A 26,772-nucleotide genomic window follows, 5' to 3' on the forward strand; every position below is an offset into this window, starting at 1 on the left:
ACAAACACCCACACACAACCTCATTCCCTCGCTCATGCACTAATACACCTCACGCTGCATTACACCAATAAACAAATTAGTATTATTGAAATAAAATGTGCCTAAATATAACTCAGTGCTTTGAGCAGAGCATTTGGTCCTATTTATGTGGCTATCAACACTGCCTCGAAAACAGTCTTCATATGCAAGGATGTACACAACTGACCACCCATCTAAGTGTGAAACGACAAGGTTCTTCGGCACACTAACTCACCCATAAAAAACAAAGAGGCAGATTTACAAGCCCCTTGCTACACTTTTATGCCGCCGTTGCATCACTTTTGTGACCAACAGCATCGTAAACAATGCACCACGTTGCGACACATTTACAACTTGACGCATCTAGGGAGATACGTCACATTGTAAAGCCCTGAGCCATATTATCCCTTCGTCAGGTATAATGTATGCAGGGTGGGCGTTCCGACTTAAGAAAGCCTTGTAAAAGTGACTGCTTGAAGCAAGCTTAAGGAGTGACACTGCATAACAGAAATAGGCATTCCGAAGCACTGCTGGAGTTGCGTCGTGCTTGCAACTCAACTCCAGCAATGCGTTGCCTTACCCCAACAGATGCGTCACGCATCTGTCAACTCTTGTGCCATGGTGCGCCACATTGTAAATGCGATGCATCCATGGTGGCGCAAGGGTTTTTTTGCGTGACGCAAATTAACTGACGCATCTCTGCTAATATGCAGAGATGCGTCCGTTCTTGTAAATCTGCCCAAAAGATCTTTAGCAGGATCAAACTCATTTTACTTTCAAGTTAATCAACATGAAACACGAACTTCCTCTAACCATACAGAATGAATCCCACCCAAAGAACAATCAACAATCTGCAGAAATACCAGAACTGTGCGAACTGGTGCTGAGGTTAAGAAAGCACATTGGTGCCATACTAATGCATAAGCTGTTATACAAATGGGGTCAACTTTATATATAACATATTTTTCACCTGAAGAATATCTTTCATCTAAAATGTGGTTAAACCCCTTTGGCCTTCATGTGGCAGTTTGTGGATCACATTTAAGCACGGTTGGGTGTCAGGATAAAACAGTGTCATGTCAGGGACTTTGCGGGCCCTCGGCACAACATATGTTGAGGGCCTCTGTGTTCAAAATCTTTCACTTTTATTACATATTTCCTGCTAATTTAAGCCAGCATATGGCCAAACAATACTAAATGTAAATCTTGAACAGGGTCACCCAAAAAAAGTTGAAATATGTCTAGGCCCCGGACCCTGGAAATCCACGATGACAACACACAGGCAGGTGGAGTTAGAGGCAGAAGCAGGCAGAGAGAGATTGAAAATAGGTTAGACAGAGGGCAAATAGCAGTGTCACTACCTTGGAAGGGGGAGTCCTGGGGCCCTGTGCGATGGTCGTCTTCACCCATGCCTGAACATATCTCTGGTTTGAAAATATATTTCAGGAAAGATGACTGTTAAAAGGTGACTTGATTAATGCTGGGACTGTATTTGGTGCAACATATTGCATTATAATGTGTTTCTAGCAGCTAATATACAAATGATGATCCCTTTGATCCTGTTAAAACCATTTGCCTTTAATATTTGGAACCCTTATTACAGAAAATAACATGCAGTGTTTTTATCAACACAGGGGCATATGTACAAGAAAGTGGCGGAGTGGGGCGTTAGCCTTCATGGCTTAATGCCTCACTCCGCCACTTCTGAAACACAAGAATATAATGCAGCACTGTGTTTTCCCCTGCACTGGTGCTACACTTAGTACCTTAGAGCCAGCGCAGTGCAAGGTTGTCTGTGTGCATAGGAAGATTGTTTATGTACAGGAAGGTCTCCTTCCTGCACAAACAAATTTGAAATGCTGTTTTTTAACTTCTATGTGTGCTGCTTAAGGCAGGACACATAGAAGTTGCAAAATAACATTTAAAAAAATATATTGTTTACGTGCAGGAAGGGTCAATTTCCTGTACATAAACATGCATTGGCCGTTTGCTGTTTCCATGTGTGCTGCCCATCGCAGCACACATGAAAACAGCAAACCTGAGGAGAAATGAAACATTTCTTCTCGTTGTTCCAGGGTAAGGCCAGATTTTCCCTGGTCTTAATTTTGGCGCTGCCTCCTAATTACCCCTCCCTTGTAAATAGGGGGCAGCATCAGAATCAATGGGTGCTGCGGTGGAGCACCCACAAAAACACCCATTACCCTCCCCTTTTACCAGTGCTTGAAATGGAAAATTAAAAGTGCAGGTACTCTGTACCAGAGTACCTGCTTGTTTCTGAGAGTGCTGGTACTCTCCAATTAAAAGTATTGCATTTCTCTTGAGAAGTGCCGGTACTCCCCCTCTCAAAATAAAAAAGTGCTGGTACTCCGTACTGGACAGTACGGCCCATTTAAAGCACTGCCTTTCATGCTACGCATAGCGTGAGAGGGGGGCCTTATTTACAAGTGGCTTAACACTGCCTTGTAAATAAGGCAAAGCCCCTATCGCCACAGGAACGTTAGAAAAAGTGACGTTCTTGTGGCGATAGAGGCTTGTAAAAATGCTCCACAATATCATTATGACAAATATTATGTTATTGCACGCATCCTACCATAAAAATTACAAATGATGTTCAAACAGTAAATGTTATTGCCTTCATAACAGTGAAGGGGTGAAAGAGAGAGGCCTCTGTAAATTTTACATTCACTGACCTAAATTTCACACGTTCAAATTCTAGTAGGGCTGATACAGCAGTTCATCTTTCGGAGATCGATAAATGATATGTCGTTAATTTGGCTAGTAGTAACACCCGTTACAGCGCTACGGATTCGAAAACTGCAATCGCAAGCGCTATAAACCAGACATGATATTGTACATCCACAGAGTAGTCATTTGAGTGACCTCTGAACTTGTTGCCACAGTCTGGAAGTTAAATATGACAGATCGTGCTTACATTTACCTGGCTGCAATAATCATGCACGCGGGCTATCACATAGCTGCATCAATTGTGCCTCCTAGAGGCGGGCTGGGGAGGGGTCGAGACCACGACGTACCCCGAGTTTACATACTTCACGCGCAGCACCTCTGATCTCCAGCAAAGAGCAACAGAAGCTCGGAATGCCTTTGTAGTCCAGGTCAGCGATATTAACATTGCAATGTAATACTTTCCCGAAAGTTAATAATCCTTATCCTGTGAAAACACCCTTTGAAGTGTCTGCCATGTTTTGTTTCAGGTTGACCTCTTTCCCTGCGTGATTGTGTAAACGGAGGTTGTTTTTGGCTCTGCTGCTTGGGAATGCGTTGTGACATGTGTTTTAAATGGCTTTTCTCGCCTCGCGCCGCACGGGTCCTACACAACAATCAGATGCCAACGTTCTCCTTCTTGCTGGCTCCGTGTAGTATCCCGCCCGGTGAACGAATGGCTGAGTGAATGCACTGAGTGATGGAACGCGATCGATTCTTTTATAGCTGCACCTGCCGGCGGTGTAATCCTGGAAGGCAGTCTGCTCAGCAATGCATGCCGCATTAAAGTGGCCTTAGGGCAGAGATGGTGCAACTGAGCGAGGTGGGAAGTGTACGCAATCGGGAAAGTCACAAGGTCTGGTAGCTAAGTGACTGATATTGGAACGTGAGGCAAAGAAATGCCACTACTTTTGCACACTTGCCCAAACATTGTGTGATCCTGAGCGAATAATTTAGGGCCTCATTTATGAGAAGTGTTGCATTGCTGTGTGAAAGCAGCGATGCAACACTTCTCAGTGCGCCCTCCTTGCGACATGATGTATGACGCATCATGTCGCAAGGAATGACAGATAAGTCAGTATTACTTATGTATCTGTTGCTGGGGTGTGTCAGAAAAAAGACGCAACTACAGCAATGTGCCCTTTTACATGGGGCAAGCTCCATGTGAAAGGACCTGTGTCACCCTTAACCCCTTGCATTCTCATGACTGAACAACGATGTCATGAGCCACGGGCAGCGTGTGCTCATGTCGGCGTGATTCCGTCATGCAGCTGCCGCTCCTCCCACGCGGTATTAATTCTCCGCCTGTGCAGGCGAATTAATGAGCGAGTGGGGCCATGACGGATCCACGCCGTCATGAGCACACGCCACCCGTGACTCATGGCGGCGTGGTTTTGTCATGAGTACGGAAGCGCCGCGCTCACCCCCTCCCCCCATGGTTAAGGTTTTGACGCAGCAGCGTCCTAGAAGTGGCGCAGTGAAATCTTATATATTTCACTGCGTCAATCCTACGACCCTTCTTTTGGGGGAACGCCCACCCTACATTCATTATACCTGACGCAGGTAAAATGTAGGATAGGGGTTTACGAAGTAGCGCATGTGCCTAGATACATCACTTCATAAATATAGCTCAACATGGCACATTATTTACACACTGGCGTAACGAAAACTGAGGGGGCTTCCCTGCACGGTACGTAGAAGGGCCCCCTCCGGGCTCAATCATGAGCTCTCTGGCCAGAGTGCAGTGCCGAGGGGGGCCCTTGGAGCTTGAGGCCCCCCCGCACCGCGTGGGCTGCGGGGCCTGTGTTACGCCCCTGTATTACACCGCCACTGCGTCACAAAAAGGACACAACGGTGGCACAAAAGTGATGCAGGGGCTCAAAATAAGCCTCTTAATCTCCCTGTGCCTGAACTTGTAAAAATGTGCAAAGGAAAAAAAGACTGTACGATATTTCAATGATACCTTATACCACAGGTCTTTGTATGTATTCGTCCATGTATCACGTGTGCCACATTGTTGTTATGTACAGCATTTCATGGAGAAATTTTTCCTAAAAATAAAAATGCTCTGTACAGAAAATAATAAAGCACACTCTTTGTGGTTTCAAAATCGCACAGAGGCCGGGAAAGGAGCTGCATAATGGATCATGGACCTTAGTTAATAAGTGCCTGAATATTGAGTCAGTGGAATTACTTCACTTGTAACTCATTAAATTAGTGCCCTGCAGCACTAGATTGCACCTATAGGGAACGTTTCGAGATGAGACTTCATACTAATCGTTCTTCATACTCTTTCGGACAGGTGCTTACATCAAACATCAAGGAGACCGCCACTCTATCGGGCTTAATTACAAGCGCGTGCGCCGCTGGTGCGTCACGTTTAATATGAGGAAAAGTGACGCATCGGCGGCGCAAGGGGCTTGTAAATAAGCTGTCTTATCTCCCAAGCGAGAAACGGTCTTTTATGCATGCACTATGCATAAAACCCGGCATAGTAAAGTTTCACGCGAACCTTATTACGGCAAAGGGTGCCATATGCAAAGGGCCGCAAGGTGGCAGCAGTTCATTCATTTTAGGTGATATGCATGGTATGCTTACTATGACGATCTGAAGGGAAAAGATATGTGCATTCTTTTACTAAAATAGAACGGGAAGCATTGTTATGAAAAAAACACGTGTGATCTTATCTCATCTCGCACATTAGGGTACCCTCAAAGGAACTCTAGCCGACTTATTAGTCTAGGAGGTATTTTGTGATTATTTTTTAAACCTTTTTTTTTTTTTTAAACAAAAACAGTTTTCGAAGATGTCTTTGCATTATTGTGTCTTTTGGTATCTTATCACTACGAAGACGTATGAGTTTTAAGAATGCATTTTTTGGCGTGGGCAGCCTGATGGTAGATGCTTCCTTTCCCGAGTCAATGAAACAGCCTAAGAAATCGGTTGCAATGAAAAAAAGTTTATTTAGGAAAAGTGAAAAGCTTATGTTTGAGACAATCAGGTATGGATTTGAAAAAAAACAGTGCCAGCTAACGTTTGGGACACAATGCTAATAACGCTTCCATAATATTAGTAAGATTGATATATATTTTGGTGATAAATCATGCTAAGTGGGGGCGCATAATTGCCGATGTGATTTCTTTCGGTGAATTCTGGTGACAGGCGTCACTTGTTTATTTTGCTTTTAATTCATGACGTGCGTGGAAGCATTTCAGGGTCTATAATGATATTTTTTCAATATTATCATCGCCACTTCTTTCTGAGGCCGTAGACTTTGGTTCAGGCTGGTCGCTCAATGGCCTGTATCTCACCTTGGCCTTAACTCTCGCATCTCAGGCCTACCTGAGGGCCAGGCCTTCCATCCATAGACTGGGATTGTAAAATCTGTGCGCCTTTGCATTTACCACCCAATCCTTCATTTTCTCAGTCATAATGGCTGAGAATCTACTTCAATGGCCAGCATGGAAACATAAATGTAAGCAAAAGATAGAAGTATAAGAGACCAGGTTAATTTTCTTACCTAGAACATTTGAATTGCCTACTTTTTTTCTTCATTTTTAACCGTCCTGGAGAAATGATGCAGAGAAAAACACTTTACCACAATTTTTCCAAAGGTTTTTTTGTTTGGGGGGTGGGGGTTTTCCATAACACACATTATTAGATATTTCATGATTGTCCCTTCACAGCTATCTGCAAAACAGTGGCACATTACCTCATTTGTCTCTGTTTTTTAAAATATTATGTGGAAGACCCAGGACAAGCCCCCTGGAGAAATATAAGGCGTGCTGGCTCCACTAACTCATTGTAAATCTGGGTGGTTAGTTAGATCCCTTAACTGCCAAATTTCCCGGCTGCCACTGTCCACACATTTATGGGATGTGCTGTTCCACAACCTCCTTTGGAGTCGCCCACATTTCTACTCCTACTTAGGAGCAGTGAGATGCTCTCTGGCACAGGGGAGAGTCCAACCTCTCCATGAAAGGGCCTCATCTCTGACTGCCATCCCCCTTGCAACTCACTGGCCCACTGTCCTCTGGCCTTTTTCCGGGTTACCGAGAGGGAGTTTCCGATTGTGCACATTTCTAGTGGCCTGGTACTGTTAAATACGATATGTAATGTACAAGGGCAACATTTTCTGAAAACTCAAAGGGAGGAGCCCATTAACAGATGCTATCACCTGGAGCCCGGTGTATATAGATATTACTGAAGGAGAGGGAAGAGCACAGCAAGGCAAACATGGAGGAAGAAAATCGCGGTCTGCCTCCTTGAGCGCCATGACACGCCTAATGGAGAAGGCCTCTGGAGAAGGACCTCCTAACCCAAAAGGTAGCCACGGCCCGTGGAGGGAGTTTCAGTGGGGCAGAGAGGTGGGGCGGGGGAGGGGCAGTGTGGGGGGTGCTAACAACTGGAGTATGGATAGCTACGAAATTCGTTTTATTAATTAAATTGTGTACTTATCTTCAATGTGTCTTTCCGACCGAGGGCCCAATTATGATATGCTTAGGAACTTAGGCTCCCATTGAAGTCAATATGAGTCCTCCCAAATCGTATCTGGAAGCATCCAGATGCATCATACTCGGTCAGTCGGACTCCGCTGATCCGAGTGGGTCAGAACCCATTTTCAAACTGATTTGTTCAGGAAGATTTACTAACTGCATCATAGTCAGGCCCTAAGTGTTGAATCACCATTTTAATTGGTACCTCCAAATAAGTTTTAAATGGCATTTAAGTCTTTGTTTAGTTGAGCCCTTGTAGTAAATCATGGGAACAGAGTTTTTTCTCTTTTACAGTGCGGTGAACATTTGCTTTGTAACTCAATGGCCTATCTTTTCCTCACTTTTACATTTATGGAGTAATATATCTGTGCTTTTTGGTGCATACATTTTTCATTGGCAACTCAATCTATTTTCATTAGTTCTGTTTGTTTCCACTTAGTAAACACTTCTTTTTACTCACCGTCTTTGTCAATCTTGGGTACAGCCAGCTTTATTGTATAATGCACTATTATTTTCTTTCTCACAGTAAAACGTGTTTTGAGATGTTCTGCGAAGTACCCCAGACCTTCTGGGCTCCACTTTCTGTAATATTATTGTTGGTGCTGTTGCAACAGATGTTGTCAGCTGTCCAGTGTTTGCAGGAATGGTACCTATTGTTAGGCTGTGCAGGAAGTTCTTTCAAATTTATGGAAACCAGATGCCATTCCGCGGCAACCAGTGCCTAATTTGTGCCGGTCGTTTCCGGTGCTAAGCACAGGCACTTATTTGTCAACATTGGCACTTATGGCTGTCTGCCACATGGTGGCGCTGTGTGCCTGATTCAGAGATGAGAACAACACACCATTGTTTATTAATTCAAAATACATTACAAGTGACTAATACCTGCTGTCCTCGCTGTTCTTATAGCTTTGGGGCCTGAAAGAGTGTGAACTGTCACACTTGTAGGAGTTTGATTGTTGGAAGTTGTGTTGGTATTGTCATTGGTGACACTGACAGGGGCAACTCATAGTGCAAGCTGCGGTAGAATCCTGATGAGGGCTCTGGCACTTATTGTGTTCCAGTCCATCCCATTGACCGTCATTTCCAATATTTCCACTCTAAAAAGGTTTTTGATATTATTAAACTCTCAATTAACAGCTAAGACCCTTAATCCAATCAAGTTACTGAAATCCTCCCTTTGCACTTGTCAATCAACAATGACCTGAACAACAACGGCGAACAGGTTTACCCATAATCTCTTTGCCTGTAACATGGTGTCTATTATTGTGCTTTTATGGCAAGTAATACTTGTGCTGATAATTCTAGTAAAAAAGGGGTTTAAAAAGGTAATCTTATCCTCATCAATCACAAATAATCTTTTGTCTGGCAATGCTCCTTTTCCACAATTTGAAAAAGGTTTCCTCCCAAACCTCATTATATGTTCTGCTTCTCCCTCACTCCAAGTCATTGCATGCCAGTCACAGAGAATCCGTGTGATTGCTGTCAAACACAGTTCATGTGTCCCTTTTGCACAGATCTTTAAGATTCTGGGACTACTTTTCCTATGAAAGAAGATGACAAAATGCTATGTGTGGTGCCAGGTGTGACACACATTTCAACGTTCAAAGGCAGACTTAAAAAACAGGAAATCATGGTTTCCATTCATCAAAGGTGCTGACTAGACCCCATAGGGATGTATAACGTTACAACGCATGCTTTTACCACGCATGCTGTTACAACGAAAGTATTACAACGAAAACCTTTACAACGCATTACACTTGGGGGTGCTGGATAGTGAATAGTTTAATTTACTATTCCAACTCCAGTCCCCGTGGACACTAGGGAAGGTATTGGATAGTAAATTAAAACTATTCCTTATCCTAGAGCGCCTCCCAGTGTAATGCGTTGTAATGGTTTTCGTTGTAATACATGCGTTGTAACAGCACTGCGTGGTAAAAGTTGCGTTGTAAAGGTTGCCTACCCCCCCATAGGGTACCGGAAGACCGTACATGGAGTTTAAGAATGGGAATTTTGGAAAAAGCCTTGAATTGATATTTGAACCATTAGTTGAATTGATACTAGGGAGGGAGTACAGAAGTTAGGTAGCCAAGATTGGGTTGATGCAAGGTTACCAACAGAGAAGGGAAAAACAAAGAGCACAATACACAGTTGATTATAAGGATGCGACATGTAATACATAGGTGTCTGGATTAGGTTCCCAGGTCTACAGCAGAGTAATATATTCAGGTTCCTGCAGAGGACAGAAGTATTGGTTGGAATCACAAATCAGTAGCAAGGATGTTTCAGGCACTCAACTGCCAACTAAGCAAAGAAATATAGACTACATAGAGCAGATTTATTTTTTTTTAAGTTTGAAAGCTTGATTTATCCTAAATGTTAAATAACAGTAAAGTGATTCAAGTTTGTATACCTGCAAAGATTGTAATAATAAATGCATATGATGCACATAAGGAAACAATTTCATCTACATCTGCGACAAACATTTGTAATATTGCTTAATATACAGTAGCATAAAATTAAAAGGAGTGAAAGAGAAAATGAAGTATGGAGGAAGGGAAGATGTGGGATTTGAAAAAATATATACTTAAGAGCAACATATCAAATAAAACAAAAAAAAGATGTTAAAGGAGACCACAAATGTTCCCTTTAAATGGCAAGCAAAATTGGTAATGCAAATCCTCTATCATGTCTGTAATTACAACAGGCGACACACTAATAGCTTTAAAAGTAACATCTGTAGCATTCTTCCAGTTTTAATATTCTGCTGAGAAGCAACTGGTAACCAAATATAATGTACCTTATTATTAAAAAAAATAAGATAAATCTCCTAGAAAAATATTGGTAAATGTAAAAGGGACATTTGACTTGAAAATAAACAATAATCTGATTCAGAGCCATTTGCTAAAAGGTAAACATATGAGGACAAGAAAAGAGCATGTGCTTTAAATCAGCAATTGTATCATTACATGACCAACATGTATCATTTGACACAGGATTTATTTTTCTTACTGCGGCTAGAGTTAGCAATAATGTATTATAAATAAAAAATGATGTTTGAGTGGCATTTACAGTAGGAGTTGATTTATATATTTTCCTAAGACTTTATTCCACAACTCTAATGCCCAAAACACATTTGGATCTAGTTCCCAGAGTGATTTAACTTTGGATTTCGAATTAGCAACAGTTGTACTTCTTAGCGCTTTAAGAGAGTGGGAACCTTTGGAAATTAAGAAGATATGCGTACAGTGTGATAACTGTTTAAATGACTTTCATTTGTATTATTTATTTTAATGTAGACAACAGGTGATAATTGAGATAGAAAATTATATTTATTTTCAAATGAGTTTGTTAAATTACTTTTGTTTTGTGTATCTGTAAAGGAGAGTATAGTGTAGTGTTGTATGAGCTGATGTACCAAGAGTAAATCATTATTTCTACAACTATTCCGGAAAATGTACTGAATTTCTATTTTAAAATTTTTACTGTACTAAATGTATTAATTAGGAAATTCATGGTTCCCTTCCACATCAGGTTATAAGAATGGCTTTGATAGTCTACATTTACTTTGAAAAATTGGTAATGACACCGTTTAAGAAGCCTTCTTGGTTTTGAACTTAGTAGATTCCACACAGGGGGCGTCCCTGCTTCACAAGATGTGTGAGCACATGCAGGTCACCGCAGACGGCATCACCTCCTCTTGTTCAATTGCGTTGAATGCCATGAAGAGATCAAGAAGCACGAGAAGGTAGAAGCCAAGTTTGTTCAATAATCATAGACCATTTTCCACTATTTTGAGTGGGTTCGGACTGGGAACCCAAAGCAGCCCTGGTAATTTTCTCAGTCCAGCCCCATGGGAAGAACCGCCCTCCCCTTGGAGGCTGGAAACACTTGCTTGCTGCTTTTGTTACTGGGGGCCAATATTGCATTGCCGCTGCAAAACCGCCCCTGTGACAAAACCGCCCCCACCCTTCCAGACTTTTGGGGAAACGCTTGATGCCAGATACGGTCAGTCCGGCCATGATTTTGGGAATAGTATGTAGCAGCCTGGCAAAAGCGTGGCACCATGTGATGAGATTTTGGTCTTCAATCTCATATGAAGTTGAATGGTAAATTAGGGTGCAATTTACAAACACATCTTTGAAACTCAGAAATCTACTCGCTGTATGATTTGCATACATGTCCAGCTTTTGATAGGTGTACGGATATACCCAACGGTAAACAGGAAATTTTAGTTTTCCACCAATCTGCCTCCCTGCTTTACACTCACTTTTGGGGTTTTCTTGAACAAAAGACAGTTTACCGGAGCGTGATTTAAGATGTGCATTTGGTCTTTTTTCACCTCCTTTTATACAAAGGAAAACTCCTTCAACTGTAGCCCATTAAAATAGGGGGTGTTCAAAGCAATTGTCCACTGCAGAAATACCCATCTATCTTTTGTTGGGAGTATTCTTATGCGTGTTTCCAGAGTGTGAATGGTCCATGAAATATTTGTGAATGCTGGCAAAGTTCTGATTGCATGGGGGCTCCTTGCATTTTGCATTGCCATCTCCTGACACCCTGTCTAGCCTCTCCCATCGCATCTTTACACATACTTTACCAGATTCTCATAAATACTAATATTTTTTCACAGAAGTGATTGTAATTTAGGATCAGAAAAATCTGAAAATCCTGATCAAGTGTTGAACAAAAAACTGTAAATCACACCACTGCTGCTTGGTGGGGAGATGCAGGTACTAGAAAATGCAGGTGTCCAGTTGCAAACTGAAAACCCAAGGCTACAGTAAAAATAAAGACCTTGATGACCAATCACCTCTGCACACTCTATTGGGGTAAGAGGCAAGCCCAGTCCCATTGCTGCGATGACTCTTTTACAGCCACGGCCCGTGCAGGTAAGAATGGTGGGCCGGGTCGGGAGGATTTCAACAGAAGATGACAAGGGAAAGTGATTTCTTTATTTAGTTTTCCCTCGTAGTTGTAGTCGTCTGTCGAATCCCCTCCCCCCCAACCTGGCCCCACCGCTCTTACCTGCACGTGCCGCGGCTGCTCTTTAAACAGCAAAAATAATTCCTCTGTTAAAAAAAATTGGAGAGCATGGGCATACACTTAAAGCTGTAGTGTCCAGTTTAGGTCCAAGAGGATTAAATTGGTAACATATTTCAAGATATAGATCCACTGAGTTTCATTGTATGGAAATTTGTCTCACGTGCATATTCAGAGTTTCTGGCACAGACAGATCCAGCCTCCAGGGCCTGGGCTGGACACACCCCTGGTTTCGTAGAGAGGCCAATAAATGACAAGCACGCACATTATCAACTAAAGCAGCCTGCACCTGTTTGACCCTGCTCTGTCCTTGTTTTTCACATGTAGGCATTTTATGTCAGGTGTTTGCCATCCCCCTTTTGAATGCAATATGTGTTTGGCAGAGAGACCCTGGGCTAATCCCTGGCTGTAAATGTGAAGTGATGGGACCGTGGCAGCTGGATCATGGTTTCCCAGCACATTAAGTACATTTTCCAAGAACAGGAGCTACTCTAGAGGAGTAACCTTTGCCTAGACCACAAGTCCTAACTCGTGAATTATTGTTCTTCTTTCTTTCTTTCTTTATTTTTTTGACATGGCTGTTTGATGCAAGGGGAGAAATAGAGACATCTCCCAGGAGCCTAGTGAGTTAGCGTAGCCAAAAAGCAGGGACGGTCCTAGGCATGTGCAAGCTGTGCACCTGCACAGGGCCACCAAACCCTAGGGGCCACCACACCAATATATATCCTTAATATAATAATCCTCTGAGGATGGATACATATTTGCGTGGCGACCCCAGGCAGGGATTTGGCGGCCTCCGGCTCTGTTCCACTTCCTAACACCCTGACCCCCCCCCCCCCCCCCCACCCCCCTGAACTGCGGTGGGCTTTGCCCCGCCCGGACCCCCTCTTCCGGAGCCCCCTACCTACTCTCCTTGCCCAGGGCCCCCTTGAGCCTAGAGCCGCCCCTGCAAAAAGTGTTAACGGCTATCCTGGTTTTGCATTGCCTTCTGTGACATAACCTCCGGTTCCTCTAGACATTGGGAAGGCAGAGGCCTCCATGCAAGCTGTACAATGAAATATATTGTATTGCATCATTTTTGTAGCGCTGTCTCATCTAACGTGGAGATTCCAAAGCGCTTTAATATAATGCATTGAAGGAACAGCAGTACGGGTGAACTGAGGGGGAAAAAGCCACCAAGGCAAATGCAATTTTCTGGCTGTTTATTTAGCTGCTTCAAAGGTAAATTCTGCAGACGCTCAATCCGGTGGCGTCACCCCAGTCTTCACAAAGAATGGCATTTCTTATTTTGAAAAGCCTTCGTTATTTCAAGCAGTGTTTTATGCGGACTACGGAATTTTTCTTAGACGTAGCCGAGAGAACGCAGGTTTCTTTTGTCGAGGCCTAGACTTTGCCTTATCATCAAAATGGCGCTGAGCGCAGACATACGAGGGTCACCATTGATATGTGTTTACTTTCCAAATCTATGCAAACACATCCGCATTTTCTGCTGCTTAGGCCTGTCTGTCAAACAGGTCTGACTATGCAATATGAAAGACCCACATCAAAGCACAGGAAGTGTACTGGCTCGCCTTCAGCCGAAGAAGGACTTGTTGACGGAGGTGAGCCGCAGAGGCTCCCGTACGGAACAGGCGACCTCCCGCCATTAATCCTATCATTGTTGTGCTTTTGATTTGAGGCGACTTTGAACTTTTGTGCGCCTGGAGGACAGCCCGTCATCATTTAGGCGCAGAACATCTTCCGTCATGTTTTTTGTTCACATTGAATATTGGTGGAATTCCTTTGTAATCGCTGTTGCTATTAGAAGGATGTTGTGACATTTTAAATGAACATCTTGGTAGCAATAGAGCATTTACTATTTTAAGGTATGTAGAATTTCCCTGTGTATGATGTTGGGGCATTTAAATACAAAACATGCAAGTAATCCTGCAGTGGCAAGGAACAGAAAAATCTGTGGCCAGCATCAATTTCAATTTTACATCAAGTTCCGAAAATGAATGGAGTCCTCTTTAACTCAAACACAATTGCATAGACTGTGGTGACAGTGGTGTATGCAGCTGACACAGCATTGTGCTTCACAGCAGACTGTCATGTGAGCTATGGACATGGCAAGAAGCTAAAACCCCTCACGCATAGAGTGTTTTTTATGGGAAATTTAGGGCTCTGTGTATGGCCTGAGATTATGCACAGACATTTCGAACCGGTTTTACGGTTATCAGTTACTTTGCATAGCAATCCACACATCAGGTAAGAACAGTGACGGCTCCTCCGCTATGGCGGAGAGGTGTCGCCACAATGATTTTAAGCAGTGGGAAGTAGAAACATAAAATGATAATACCTTAGAGTTGTTATCATTTTGTGCTTCGGGCTGCCTTGCAGGCTGCTTTGTTCTCAGAGCAGGGCAGGGAATGAGTGGTTTTCCCACTCCAATGGGTGAAGTGACTGTTTGGTTGGCCCTCCTGGGCCGCCCAAACCAGTCTTGCCCACTTTCCCCATTCTCCATGCAGGCTGCAATACAGCCTGCATGGAGAACATGCCCAGGCCATCATTCCATGGCTGAGCGACCAACGAGGATGCTCAGATCAATCACAACACAGCACTGCAGCGCTGTGATTGGTGAGGGAGCGGGGTGCTTACCAGTCACAATGCTGCATTGCAGCGTTGTGATTTGTCAGTGGGGTCTGCTGTCCTCCTGTTCCTCGAGTTCCACCAGGAGAGCAGAGACGAGGGAACCAGCGGCAAGGTAAGTTTTTTATTTTATATTCGCCACCATTGCGCGATCCCCCACTACGAATTCCCCCATGCCCGACCCGCAACCCAAGGCATGCCGGCAGCCACGGGGTAAGAACCTCCTCTGCAATGTTAAAGAATCAACAACTGCATCCAAAATTGTGCAGAAGTGACCAACCTCCCCGCAAGCACCTATCTTGGTGAGATTATTCTGGCCAACCATCATTCCCTCATGCAGTAGAGGCCTGTGGTGGGAGTGCTGCCAGGCGCTGATGTGGGGCGGGGGAGGGGCAGTGTTGGGGATAGTAAACTACGGATTACAGCAGATTAGAGGTAAGTAATCATATAAATAAATAAACGAATTTCATTGCACGTGCTGCATCGTATTTGGCGATGCAGCTCGCGCAACGACATTCGTTTTTATTTATTTGTATGATTACTTACCTCTAATCGGCCGTAATCCGTAGTTTACAACCTCCCTACCCTGCCCCTCCCCTGCCCCACGTCAGCATCCAGCAGCACTCCCACCACAGGCCACTAGTGCCCTCATGCCACAGATGTCATATAGGGTAGTGAGAAACAACCTGGACTACCCATTGATACCACTGGCAATGCCTTTTCTAACCATGGTGTCAGAAGCCAGGGTGACCAAAACATAAATACACTGGGCCTGATTCACAAAGGTAACTTACACTTTGGAGTAAATTTACTACTTTTCGGCATAAACAAACTCCGACTGTAAATTTACTATAAAAGTGCAAGTTATGTGACTCCACCCCTTATGTAAAGCAATTTGCTTACAATTGTGTGGTGGGAGACATCCTTCTCTAAACCCCTTCCAGACACTTCCTAAACCCCCCTTATTCTTCCCTAATCTCATCCACTTTTGAAATAAATCTGCCCCTTTTACCACCCACTCCCTCTAGTTCCTTCAACAATTACTACTAAAATCCATACCTATGTTTGGGGAAACTTTGCAATTTGAGTGGGGAACTCTGTGCATATAAGTATAGGTAATACAGAGCTGTACACTCCATATGCAGTTTGTGAATATCACTTTGTAGTATGCTTTGTAGTACTACAAAAAGTACTACTAAGTGCAGTTTGTGACTCAGGCCCATAATTTACATTCTGCTGCTTTTAATCTTTGCCCTTCTTCCAGCTCTTTGGCAACAAACAGGAGGCGATTGGGGGTAAGAGGGGTACAAGTTATCGACCCTGTGATGTTACTGGCCTTCAAAGGATGTGCGGTCAGCTCCTCCACTAAGGCGGAGGAAGGACACCCCACTGCATTTTGAGCAGTAGAAAAGGGAAAAATAAAATCATAATAACACTATGTTATTATCCCTGTAATGTAAAGTAAACTGATAACACAGGGTCATTATCAATTTGTTTTTCCTTTCTCTTGCTCTGAGAGCAGAGGGGCGATGCTCCTCCGCCTTCCAGCTTCCCCTGTATATTTGAGACAATAATTTGGCCGGCCAAACCATGGCCCTATTTGTATGTCTCTGGCTGTCCCTGTTTTTCAGTCTAAAATGGTCACCCGTGCCATATCACATAGATTTTATAGTAGACAGAAAAGGAACTCTGCACCATAGCTGTAGGTTTGCTGTTTTCCTATTTAAGAATGCAGCAAATGATGTTTGCCTCAAAAATGACACATTCTTAAACGTTTGAAAAGCAGACCAAATCAGTTTACTCTATACTATATAAGTGAAGTAGTGTGGCTCACTGGTTAGAGGCGGCAGACCCGAGAGCAGAGGACGGCCCGGGACCAGGGTTCGATTCCTGGCGCGGCAGGTTTCTGGACCAGGGTCAGCGGACTCGATAATTCTCTCGCCTCGGTGCCCACTCTGATCAGTGATCACACTCGGCAACTCTGGGCATTAGCTTGCCTCATCTTCACTAACGGCCCCACCAGACCGCCGGGGATGCCTGGTCTCACCCTGGAGATACCCATTAAGGGACCATCTCTCAGGGAAGCCAGGAAGGGTTTCGCAGCGGTCGAAGCGCCTTGGGACCCTACGGGTAAGTAGTGCGCTATATAAATGCCTATACATTACATATAAATGCCTATACATTACACCCTAACACAGGTAAAGGAACGAAGAGCTAGTTAGTTTGTTACATGTTTCACCCTGTTGCAGAAATGTGTTTACTGCTAACCCATGCCAAAGCTTAAGCAACCCTGGTCTGCTCGACTTAATGTAAAATATTAAAATTGTGCAAAACGGGCTTGTCCTGTTCTTGCACTGGTGCAAATGTTTACTTTTAAATTTGAAAAAATGAGTTTATTATAAATAAGGTCATATGTGTGCTCTGAAGTTGGGATATGTAGAATCCCCAAACCTACTCAGTTGTCCCCCTTTCCCTCTTGTCCTTACCATTACATTGACTCTGTTGTAGCGCCATACAGATCACATCTCCCTTTTAAGAAGCTGTCGAATTCACAGCAGCTTCCCATCGAACACTGGGGCTGTATTTCAGGAAGTCCAGGGCCTCCTGTCAAGCGCTGTGTCGGGGGTGGGGGTCCCAGTATCCCCTCCTTTCTAAAAATATCTTGTCTCTCGAGTAGGAGTTATTTTAGGGCCGTCGCATTCGAAGCAGGGACAGGGTGATTTCTCTAGCGCAGGGCTGCCCGTGTCACTGGTGCATGCTGGGAAAGGTATTACCTCAGGAACGAGCTGCACTTTGCATCTCACACAGAAGCTTGCAGCACAGGACGCCCCCGACACTTACGCTGTGAAGTTCTGCTCGACGACAGCATATACATTAAATGAACGTGGAATAGTCTCGTTAGGAATATAAAGGTGCTTTTGGAGCTCTGCACACACCTGTCAATCTAGGGCCCCCCTTGACCTCTGGCCTCATTAGGATCGGATGTTAATTCTAGACAGACGACATTGGCAATAATCCTTCTTTTGATGAGCGCTCATGGGAAGCCAAGCACGGGTATGGATTGGAACAAGGGATCTTCGGGGTTCTCGTAATCAGACGAGATGAGAACGGCAATATGTAACAATCAGGTCACACCTGCGCAAGTGCAATAATGGGTCGCTCCAGCAGGCCGCCGCTCTTCTAATGCATTGTATGGTAAGGACATGTGCCTGCTGATGGTGTGCTTGCAGCTAAGACCAATACATTGATGGGGGTGTGAACTGAAAACGCAGACTTTAAAATCCAAGATGGAAATTAAGCTGAACCTTTCTGGTGCAATAACATGCAGCGCTCGTCTAAGTGCCTCTAAGAAGTTTCCCTTTTTTTGCATCAAAAAATCCAGATATGAAGCGGAAGCGGCCTTCTTCGGCAACCTGAAACTTTCCGATTTCAACATCATCGACACCCTGGGAGTTGGAGGATTTGGACGCGTGGAGCTGGTAGGTGGACTTCATCTGGTGAAATGACCTTTGCATGGTGTGATGACTACGGACTAGAACTGTAATCTGAAAAATGCACAAGTGAGTGGAATGGGCGAAGAATCTGTGTCCTTGCCTAGATGTGCACAATCGTTTTTTGCAAATAGTTTTCAATACTTCTGCTTCCACATTTTCTTTCTTTCTTGCTAATTTTCCTTCATCTCCCTCTCAGCTTAAGCTGAGGAGAACAAAGATGAAGGGCCTCATTATGATGTGGCCCGTTTCGGCCGCATCATAATGTGCTGGTCGGACTCCTTTCCAACCACCTGATTACGATGTAGGCGGTCGGTAAGGAATCAGAACGGTCATTTCGGCTGGCTTCCGATGGGCTTGGAGGGCCCATCCACAAGTCGGAATGCGCCAAGTAATCTCAAGGGCAGAAAGGTCCATCTAATTACAATGATGGTTTCCGACGTGGTATCCATGCCGGTCTGTCTGACATGGAAACCATGCCAGAAAGCATCTTTGGAGGCCCCCAACAAGGCCCCCTTTGGAGCACGGCCTCCGGTTGGAGGCCGAGGGGGCACTCATGGTGCCCCCCTGTTGATCCCTGCATCTTGAGGCAGGCACCTTGCGGTGCCTGCCACGGGGTGCAAGGATGAACTGCACCTACCATTTTACTATGGGAGTCTGACACCTTCGGGTAAAGTCTGCGCTTTATAAAAATGCAGTAAATAAATAAATAAATAAATAAATAAATAAATAAATAAAAATCGGGTCTATGGCCGGAATGTTTGCTCCCATAGTAAAATATAGGATTGCGCATCCTAATGGGGCAGTCGGGATCGACGACCGGGTGTCGGTCGGTCCAATGACCGATACGGTGTTGGACGGAATTATTCCTCCCGCCATCGTAATGAGCCCCTAAATGTGTATGTTGTATTCTGGGAAGTGAGATATTTCCCCACACTTGTATTAAAAGTCGTTAGTGCATGTCTCAGTTGCCCTTCCCGTCTAACATTATTGCGTGTGAACTGTTGGTATGCCTTAACTGTGGGAGGTATTTCCTCGCTGTGTGAAATAACACTTGGCTCATTTCAAGAAAGGCACATTTAATTCTGATTTGGGAAAGAGGTAAATGTTTCAAACAATAAAATCATGAGGTATTTTCACTTCATAAGAACTTGTGCAAGAAGATTTGCATTTGGGCTCTACCTCAGAATCTACGCAGCAGTGCCAGGAAGTGAGAACATCTATCAGTGGTTTTTAACGATATTTCATGGGCAGAAATAATTTTGATAAATTCTCTTTACATATGTCAAAATATTTATAAACAACAAATGTCTTAGGTATGATCTGCAATGGTTTACCAATCAATTATCTATATTTTTGGCCCTATTTTAGAATATGTCTGTGATGCCTATTAAGAAAAAATTTGCTATATTAACTGCATATTACACAGAAACAGTGGAATAGTGAAAAATCGATTTTTCACTATTTTTTTTTACGTATTTAGCAAAACAATGGATTAAGTTGATCCTACCTCAAACAGTTAACTTTCCATTTAGAAATTGCAGGAAATGCATGGTTGTAATTTTGTATTACGTACAAACAAAAAACTGTGTTAAACCAGTTTGCTCCGAAATTTACCTCGGTGCAAAACTTTATTTTGGAGCGAATAACATACATTTTTTAATTGTTGTATATAGCGTGTGTGTCTCTTTAAGTATGGGCCTTATTGGATATTACTGGCCTCAACTCATGAACCTTCCTATCACAAAGATATAACAACCACATTTTCTGATTTCAAAATCAAAATCATCTCACTATGAAACAAACACATACAGTTCGTCATGTTACGTAAACTTTGCACCACTAAAAATAGTTGTGTTTGTCTAATAGAAAATAGAAGAAAAAGATTTGCTCTAGTGAAAAGTGTACACATACATTATTACTAGAGCTATAATAGAGCATAGGAATTGTCTGTTTGCTGTTCGCCTTTTTAGAAATGGAGCAATAGATTTTATCTCAAACATAGTGAATATTTGAAAAAAAATTAACAAATGCATATGCACTGCTACCTCTATTATAATTAGCAAAAACACAGGATTGCCAATTTGATATTTTATTTGCTCTAGTGCAAAACATTTAAATAATGCTTTCAAAACTAAATTTTAATCAATTTTTTTCCAGAAATTGTACAAACCTAGGGGGCACCTTTACAAGCCTCATTCACCATCGAAGCGTCACTTTGTTTCACTCTCCAGTAGCCTAGCACCATTTCCCATATTTACAATGTGGCACTCAGCGACTTAATGTGGCTTAACGCAACACCCATTGCTTTCTGATGCTGCCTCAGATTTACAAGGCTGAGGCAGCACCACAAATTAACTCTTTCTATGTAGCACACATAGAAAGAGCAAATCACCATTATTGACTGTTTATGTGCAGGAATGCGTCCCTTTCTGCACATAAACAATCGCACCTGCAGCGCAGGCACCCTTCACAATTAGTGATAGGGTGCCTGCGCTGGCGCTCTGCATCTTTTTTGGATAGGCGAAAAACAGGAGTGTTCTGTATTCTTGCGAATACGGCACATCTCTGCATTAAAAAAAAGTAGGAGTGCGGCATTGCCAAATTTGGTGTAGCACTGCGCTCTGACATTTTTGGGGAAATATGCCCCCTATCGTCCTGTTTTAGAACTACTGCCATCGTTTTATTGCATTAAGAACTGGAGCAAAATCAATGTGCCCTGTTTTGTACAAGACCAGAAGCAAAACATAATGCAAATTAATTTGGTCTATTTTTGGGCACCGGCAAACTTTAAATAACATGGTATTTTTATTAATGTTATTAAATTCAGACTGCATTTTTACATTGTTTATATTAAGCCTGCTGTGGCATATCGAAACAAAGGTGCTTGCAGCAAGTGTATACGACAGTTAAGTTTATGGACTAGAGAGGTGATTGACAGATGATTTGGAAAGAAAAACTGACCTTGTTTAATCAAGTTCTCAAAGGGAGTTGAGGCTTAGAAAATCTCCTTCTTTTAAAGTCACGTTTGCACACTTGCTTAAAGTGGAAACACTGAAGGAATGTTTTATCAGTTCATGCGCACCATATCTTAACACGTTTACAAACTAATTACAGGATTTAATAACATTTCCAGCCATGCTTGAAGCACTAAATGTTTATTTGGAATTTACTTAACAGAGCACAACTTGTTCTCTGGAAAGGTCCTGAAAGTAACTTAAAGCAGCTCCCTCCCTCTCACGCAACGCAGAACAACAACTTTTATTGCAGGAGCTTTTATTAAATCTACCCATAGTAAGTCTATAAATGCTGTTACTATACCACAATAACACGAACTGCAAAATGTGTCTGCGTAAACAGTGCGTGAATGAGAGCATGTGAATGCTCACTGGTTTATTTGCATAATGGACGTAACATTACATGGACGCCAACGAAAAAGCTGATGGTGGAGCATCACAGTAGTCAACAACCCACTGTGCGTGGGCTGAGATTCACTTTCAGCACTGTGCTGACCAAGGAGGAGTTCCTGACATGGAATGTCAATGGAGCATGCTAGGAACTCCTTTGAGTTATGCGGAGTGCTGTAAACAGCAACGGTTACCAACACAGCGATGGCAGAGGAGGAGGGGCATAGCGCAAGGGCAACCTCTCGCACTCCCATTTAGACTGGCAGACCAAACTATAAATAGGAACGTGAGACATAAATGGGCTTGATTTACTGGGTAGTTCAATGTGACTGGCATTTCCATCCTCTACATATGAGCACAGTCACACCTGGGTGCATGCACACATGTGCATGCAAAGGCCCACACATATGCAAACGTGCACACAAACCAGCATGTAAATGTCACACATGCACACTCTCACACATACAGTGGCAAGACTTCCAAAAGTGGGCTAAACCCCCCTGAATTTAGCAAGTTTCCAGCTTATGTTTAGAGTTTCTGCACACCCTATGTCCAATATGGGGTGTGCAAACAGCCCATGACATTCGCTTCAGAAGTTCTGCAAACAGACATCCGAGAGCACACATATCCAGCAAGTGCAAGAAGACGTGCACGTAAATGTCACATGCTCAGACTCGCAAACTCCCCACAACACACATGCATAAATATGTATGAGGACATGCCTACTCAAAAACACAATATATAGAAAGAAGCTCAAACATCCTTAAACAAACAAATGAAAGTGGAGGTACTTAGGTAAATCGTTTACATGCATACTAGCTTCCTCAATTCTAGTTTTTGATGAATTAAGTTATTGCACATGTCCTGCAATTTTGCTTTGGGTTCTGTAGCATTACAGCCAGCTGCTGTTGTTAAAGGCCCTAAGTCAAAGTTATAGGCAGGCGCGGCCGGCACAGGTAAGAGTGGTGGGGTGGTAGGGCGGGCGAGGGGGGGGAAGTCGACAGACGGCGGGATACCATACCTTGCGCTCGCCGTACCGTCAAGTTGGTGATGCAGAGAGCGCAAGGTAGTGGTTTTGTTAATTTTTTTATTTTATTTTACTTATTATGTTGTCTGTCGACTTTCCCCAACACCCCGCCCGCCCATTGCCCCTCCAACCCTACCGTGCTGCCCATGCCTGGTTATAGGCCGAGCTGTAGGCAAACGTGTATATTGAGTGAGAGGGCTTTAAACAAACAGTGTTTTCTGATGCTGAACGCTTGTAAGGCTATTAGAACATTCCACTCACTAAGGGCAGAACGTAAATAAGAAGGAACATAATGGTAAACAATGGAATGTTATGGAAGAAGGCCTATTCCAGCCAATATTGGCGGTAAGTCACTCCATTCTCTTGAATGGAGCTCCCAGCATTCCAATGTTCAAGTGTGTCTTCCACATCACTTTAAACTCAGTTCTTTCCAAGCATAATACCAAGCTACGACACTCTTCTTAGCAGGATGAATAGTTGTCCTCAGGTAATAAACTTCGAATTAGCCAATCAGGTTTCTTGATTGTTCTATTATGAGCACTTTCTTTTTTGCCTCTCATACAAGCTTTCTTTCCGAGCCAGAACGGAGGTGACGATTCTTCCAGGTAAAATGATCTTGTGTGGACTGTAGCAGTAGGCAAACACTTTGGGGTAGAATATGCAACACAAGTAATTACCGGAGACAGACCAATGTGCATTGTTTCATGTTTTCCCAAGCAGTAGAGGCTGCTGGCCTTCCATATGCATACCATAAACCGTTCCAATGATGCTGGCACTGATGTGGTTTGCAGCAGGAATGCGCGGCATTCGCATAGGATGCTCCTGGATGGAAACGCGCACTGGGTGCCCATGAACTGTGCAGGGCTTTCAGATGTGGTTAGTATAAAAACAAAAATGATAATCTGGAGATCTGCACGAGCATTTGCTTTTTTCGCAGGTTTCATCCCTTTGAGAAAATGTAGGTGCAGGCACATGTCGAGTGGGCGTGATGGGTAATGCCTAATAAATTACCATCAATTCTTTGTAGATTAAAGGAACATCGACTTGCCGAGAGCTGAGAACTGAACTGCGGCCTACATTGCAAAGCTCTGCGGTGAAAACTTGAATGCCTTTCAGAGCATTCGTGAGCACTTCAAAATTACTTAATTAACTTAAATTGTTGTTTGAGTTTGCAGACATAGTTGGCCTACTACCACTAAAATAATAGGCTGTGCTTGTTTTTATTCTACAAGCGTCACCACTTAGTTTGTGCTGTATAGCTTGCTTTCATTGTCAAAGTCCCACCCCTTTTCTTAGGAATGACACTTTTCCTGTTAGCACTTAAAATGGCAGATACTGTCTGTCTGGGAGGAGAACTTGCACACATTTTTCATTTCAAAGGGATCGCACCACCATTGCTGAACAGCAGGACTGAAATGCCTATAAGGTACAGTGACCGTGCAATGAAAAAAATGAGTTAGCCACTCTGGTCAGACAGCTCGTACCCCCTGCAGGTTTCAATATCCGGCTGTGGTTAAAACTGTGCCGGTGAATATATGGCCAATGTGTGAGGAGGAATTGTGGCCTAAGGGCTAGGGCTACCGACAGTGGAACTGGGCCTCTAGGTTCGAGGACCGGCATTGGCTAAAGGTCCTGAGGCTTATTTACAAGCCCCTTGTGCTGCCGGTGTGTTACTTTTTTTGATGCACCAGCAGTGCAGAGTGCTGGCCCATATTTACAAGGCCATGATAAGCCACCCTGCGTGGCTTTTCATGGCCTTCTAAATACAACCCCTTTTTGTGCATCACTTTGCATGAATGGGCATGCCATTGGTGTTGCTGTGGGTGTTACACCCATGGATTCTGCCACATTCCCGGATTTACAATATTTCATGAACCTGGGATTGCTGCAGATATCTACGCCCCCCCGGGGAGGCTTAAGGAGGCGCAACGAGGAAAAATACTTTTAATTCTCCTTGTTTTTTCCTCTTTCTATGCATGCTGCATTCTACAGCACACATATAAAGAGGAAAACACCATCAGTGATTGTTTCTGTGCAGGAAGGTGTCCCTTCCTGCACAAAAAAATCACCCACTAAACACAGGCACCCGTGCACCATGGTGCAATGGTGCCTCCGTTAGCACATGGCAGACAATTGTGCGCCAGCTCAGAAAGGCATCATATTGAGGTAAATAGGACACATCCCTTTGCTTTTAAAATGACGAAGCTTGGCACAGGAAAATGGCTTGTTGTAAATGAGGGCCCTTGTGATTCTGGTAAAAATTGAAAATAAATTAAAAATTTTAAACTAAATTCTTGCCTTGTCTAATGTAATCTCTGTGATCATGTAAAGATCTCTAATGTCCTTGGACCAATTTTGCGCTATATATAAAATAGATAAGTCCATCAGATGCCATGTCACCAGGACAGCAGACCTGGCACAATGCAAAGAGATCATCCGCATCAGCTCTAATGTAAGGGATATCATTCAATGTTGTCGCTGAATAAGTGGTGCCCCTGGCAAGATGGTGGATGTGCTGGAAGCAATTAAGAGGCACAGCCAAGGTTGAGAGCTTGGGATAAAAAGTTCCTTAGACCAGTGAATAATCTGTGAACAAAAAACAAAGTGAAGGCACCTAAGGTTTTTCTTCGGAGACTGCGGACGGCACTTTCGAATGCCAAGTCTCATTGGCTTGATGCCTCCTCAAGTCCTTGGAAACAAATCAAATTCATTAATTGTAATAGTGAACGACTAGTCTACCTCATTACGTGCCCCTGCGGGTACAAGTACGTGGGAATAACTACTCGCAAAATACGCATTATGATATCTGAACACAAGAGTACTATTCGGTGCAAAAGGCAGGCCACCAAGCTGACTACACACTTTTTAGAAGCAAACCATCCCTCAACTGCATTTCAATGGACAGTGTTAGAACAACCATTCATTCCCTCTCATACTGCAGATGTGGCGAAATTTCTCCTTTTGAAGGAACAGAAATGGGTTCTCAAGCTTGACACTCACCATAGGGGGCTTAATGACGAAATCAAGTTCAAGTTCAAGTTCAGGGATTTGTATAGCGCACTACTCACCCAGAGGGTCTCAAGGCGCTTGGGGGAGGGGGTGCATTATTTATTGAATAGCCAGGTTTTAAGTTCTTTCCTGAAGGAGATGTGGTTCTGGGTAAGGCGAAGGTGGGTGGGGAGGGAGTTCCAGGTTTTGGCTGCCAAGTAGGAGAAGGATCTACCTCCCATGGTGGATCTATGGATGCGCGGAACTGCGGCGAGGGCTTGATTGGAGGATCTTAGTTGGCGGGTAGGAGTGTAGAAGGACAGTCGTGTGTTGAGGCATTCGGGTCCTAGTTTGTAGAGGGCCTTGTGTGCGTGGGTGAGGAGACAAAACGTAATTCTCTTGTTGACGGGAAGCCAGTGGAGGTCTTTCAGGTGGCCGGTAATGTGAGCTTGACGCGGGATGTCCAAGATGAGTCTGGCTGATGCGTTTTGGATGCGTTGGAGTTTTTTTCTGTAATTTGGCTGTGGTTCCGGCGTAGAGGGTGTTTCCATAGTCCAGTCGGCTTGTGACCAGTGTGTGGGTGACAGTCTTTCTTGTTTCGGTGGGGATCCAGCGAAAGATTTTTTTGAGCATACGAAGTACGTTGAAGCAAGAGGATGAGACGGCGTTTACTTGTCTGGTCATCGAGAGGGAGGAGTCTAGGATGAAGCCTAGGTTACGTGCGTGGTCTGTGGGTATGGGTGCCGTGCCCAGGGCCGATGGCCACCATGAGTCGTCCCAGGCAGAGGGGGATGATCCTAGGATGAGGACTTCCGAAGGTGGACCATGGTCCACCTTCTGAAAGCATTCCAATAACTGTAGTCTCATTCTCACTTGCCACTCAACCCATTATAAATAGTTCTGAGAGTAATCGCTTAGGTGTATTTCATACATATACCATTTACCATTCTATATTA

General features: G+C 43.7%; 1 protein-coding gene across 1 annotated transcript in view; it reads left to right on the top strand.

Moving 5' to 3' along the window:
- PRKG1 (protein kinase cGMP-dependent 1) overlaps positions 1-26,772 on the top strand; it is a 1,912,306-nt gene that overhangs the window by 1,765,978 nt on the left and 119,556 nt on the right. Inside the window, exon 10 of the mRNA XM_086921971.1 lies at positions 18,286-18,382. Coding sequence (XP_086778097.1) covers positions 18,286-18,382 — 97 coding nt within the window. The remainder of the gene's footprint in view (positions 1-18,285; positions 18,383-26,772) is intronic.

Source organism: Lissotriton vulgaris, chromosome 5, assembly GCF_964263255.1.
Source record: "Lissotriton vulgaris chromosome 5, aLisVul1.2, whole genome shotgun sequence".
Lineage (NCBI taxonomy): Eukaryota > Metazoa > Chordata > Amphibia > Caudata > Salamandridae > Lissotriton > Lissotriton vulgaris.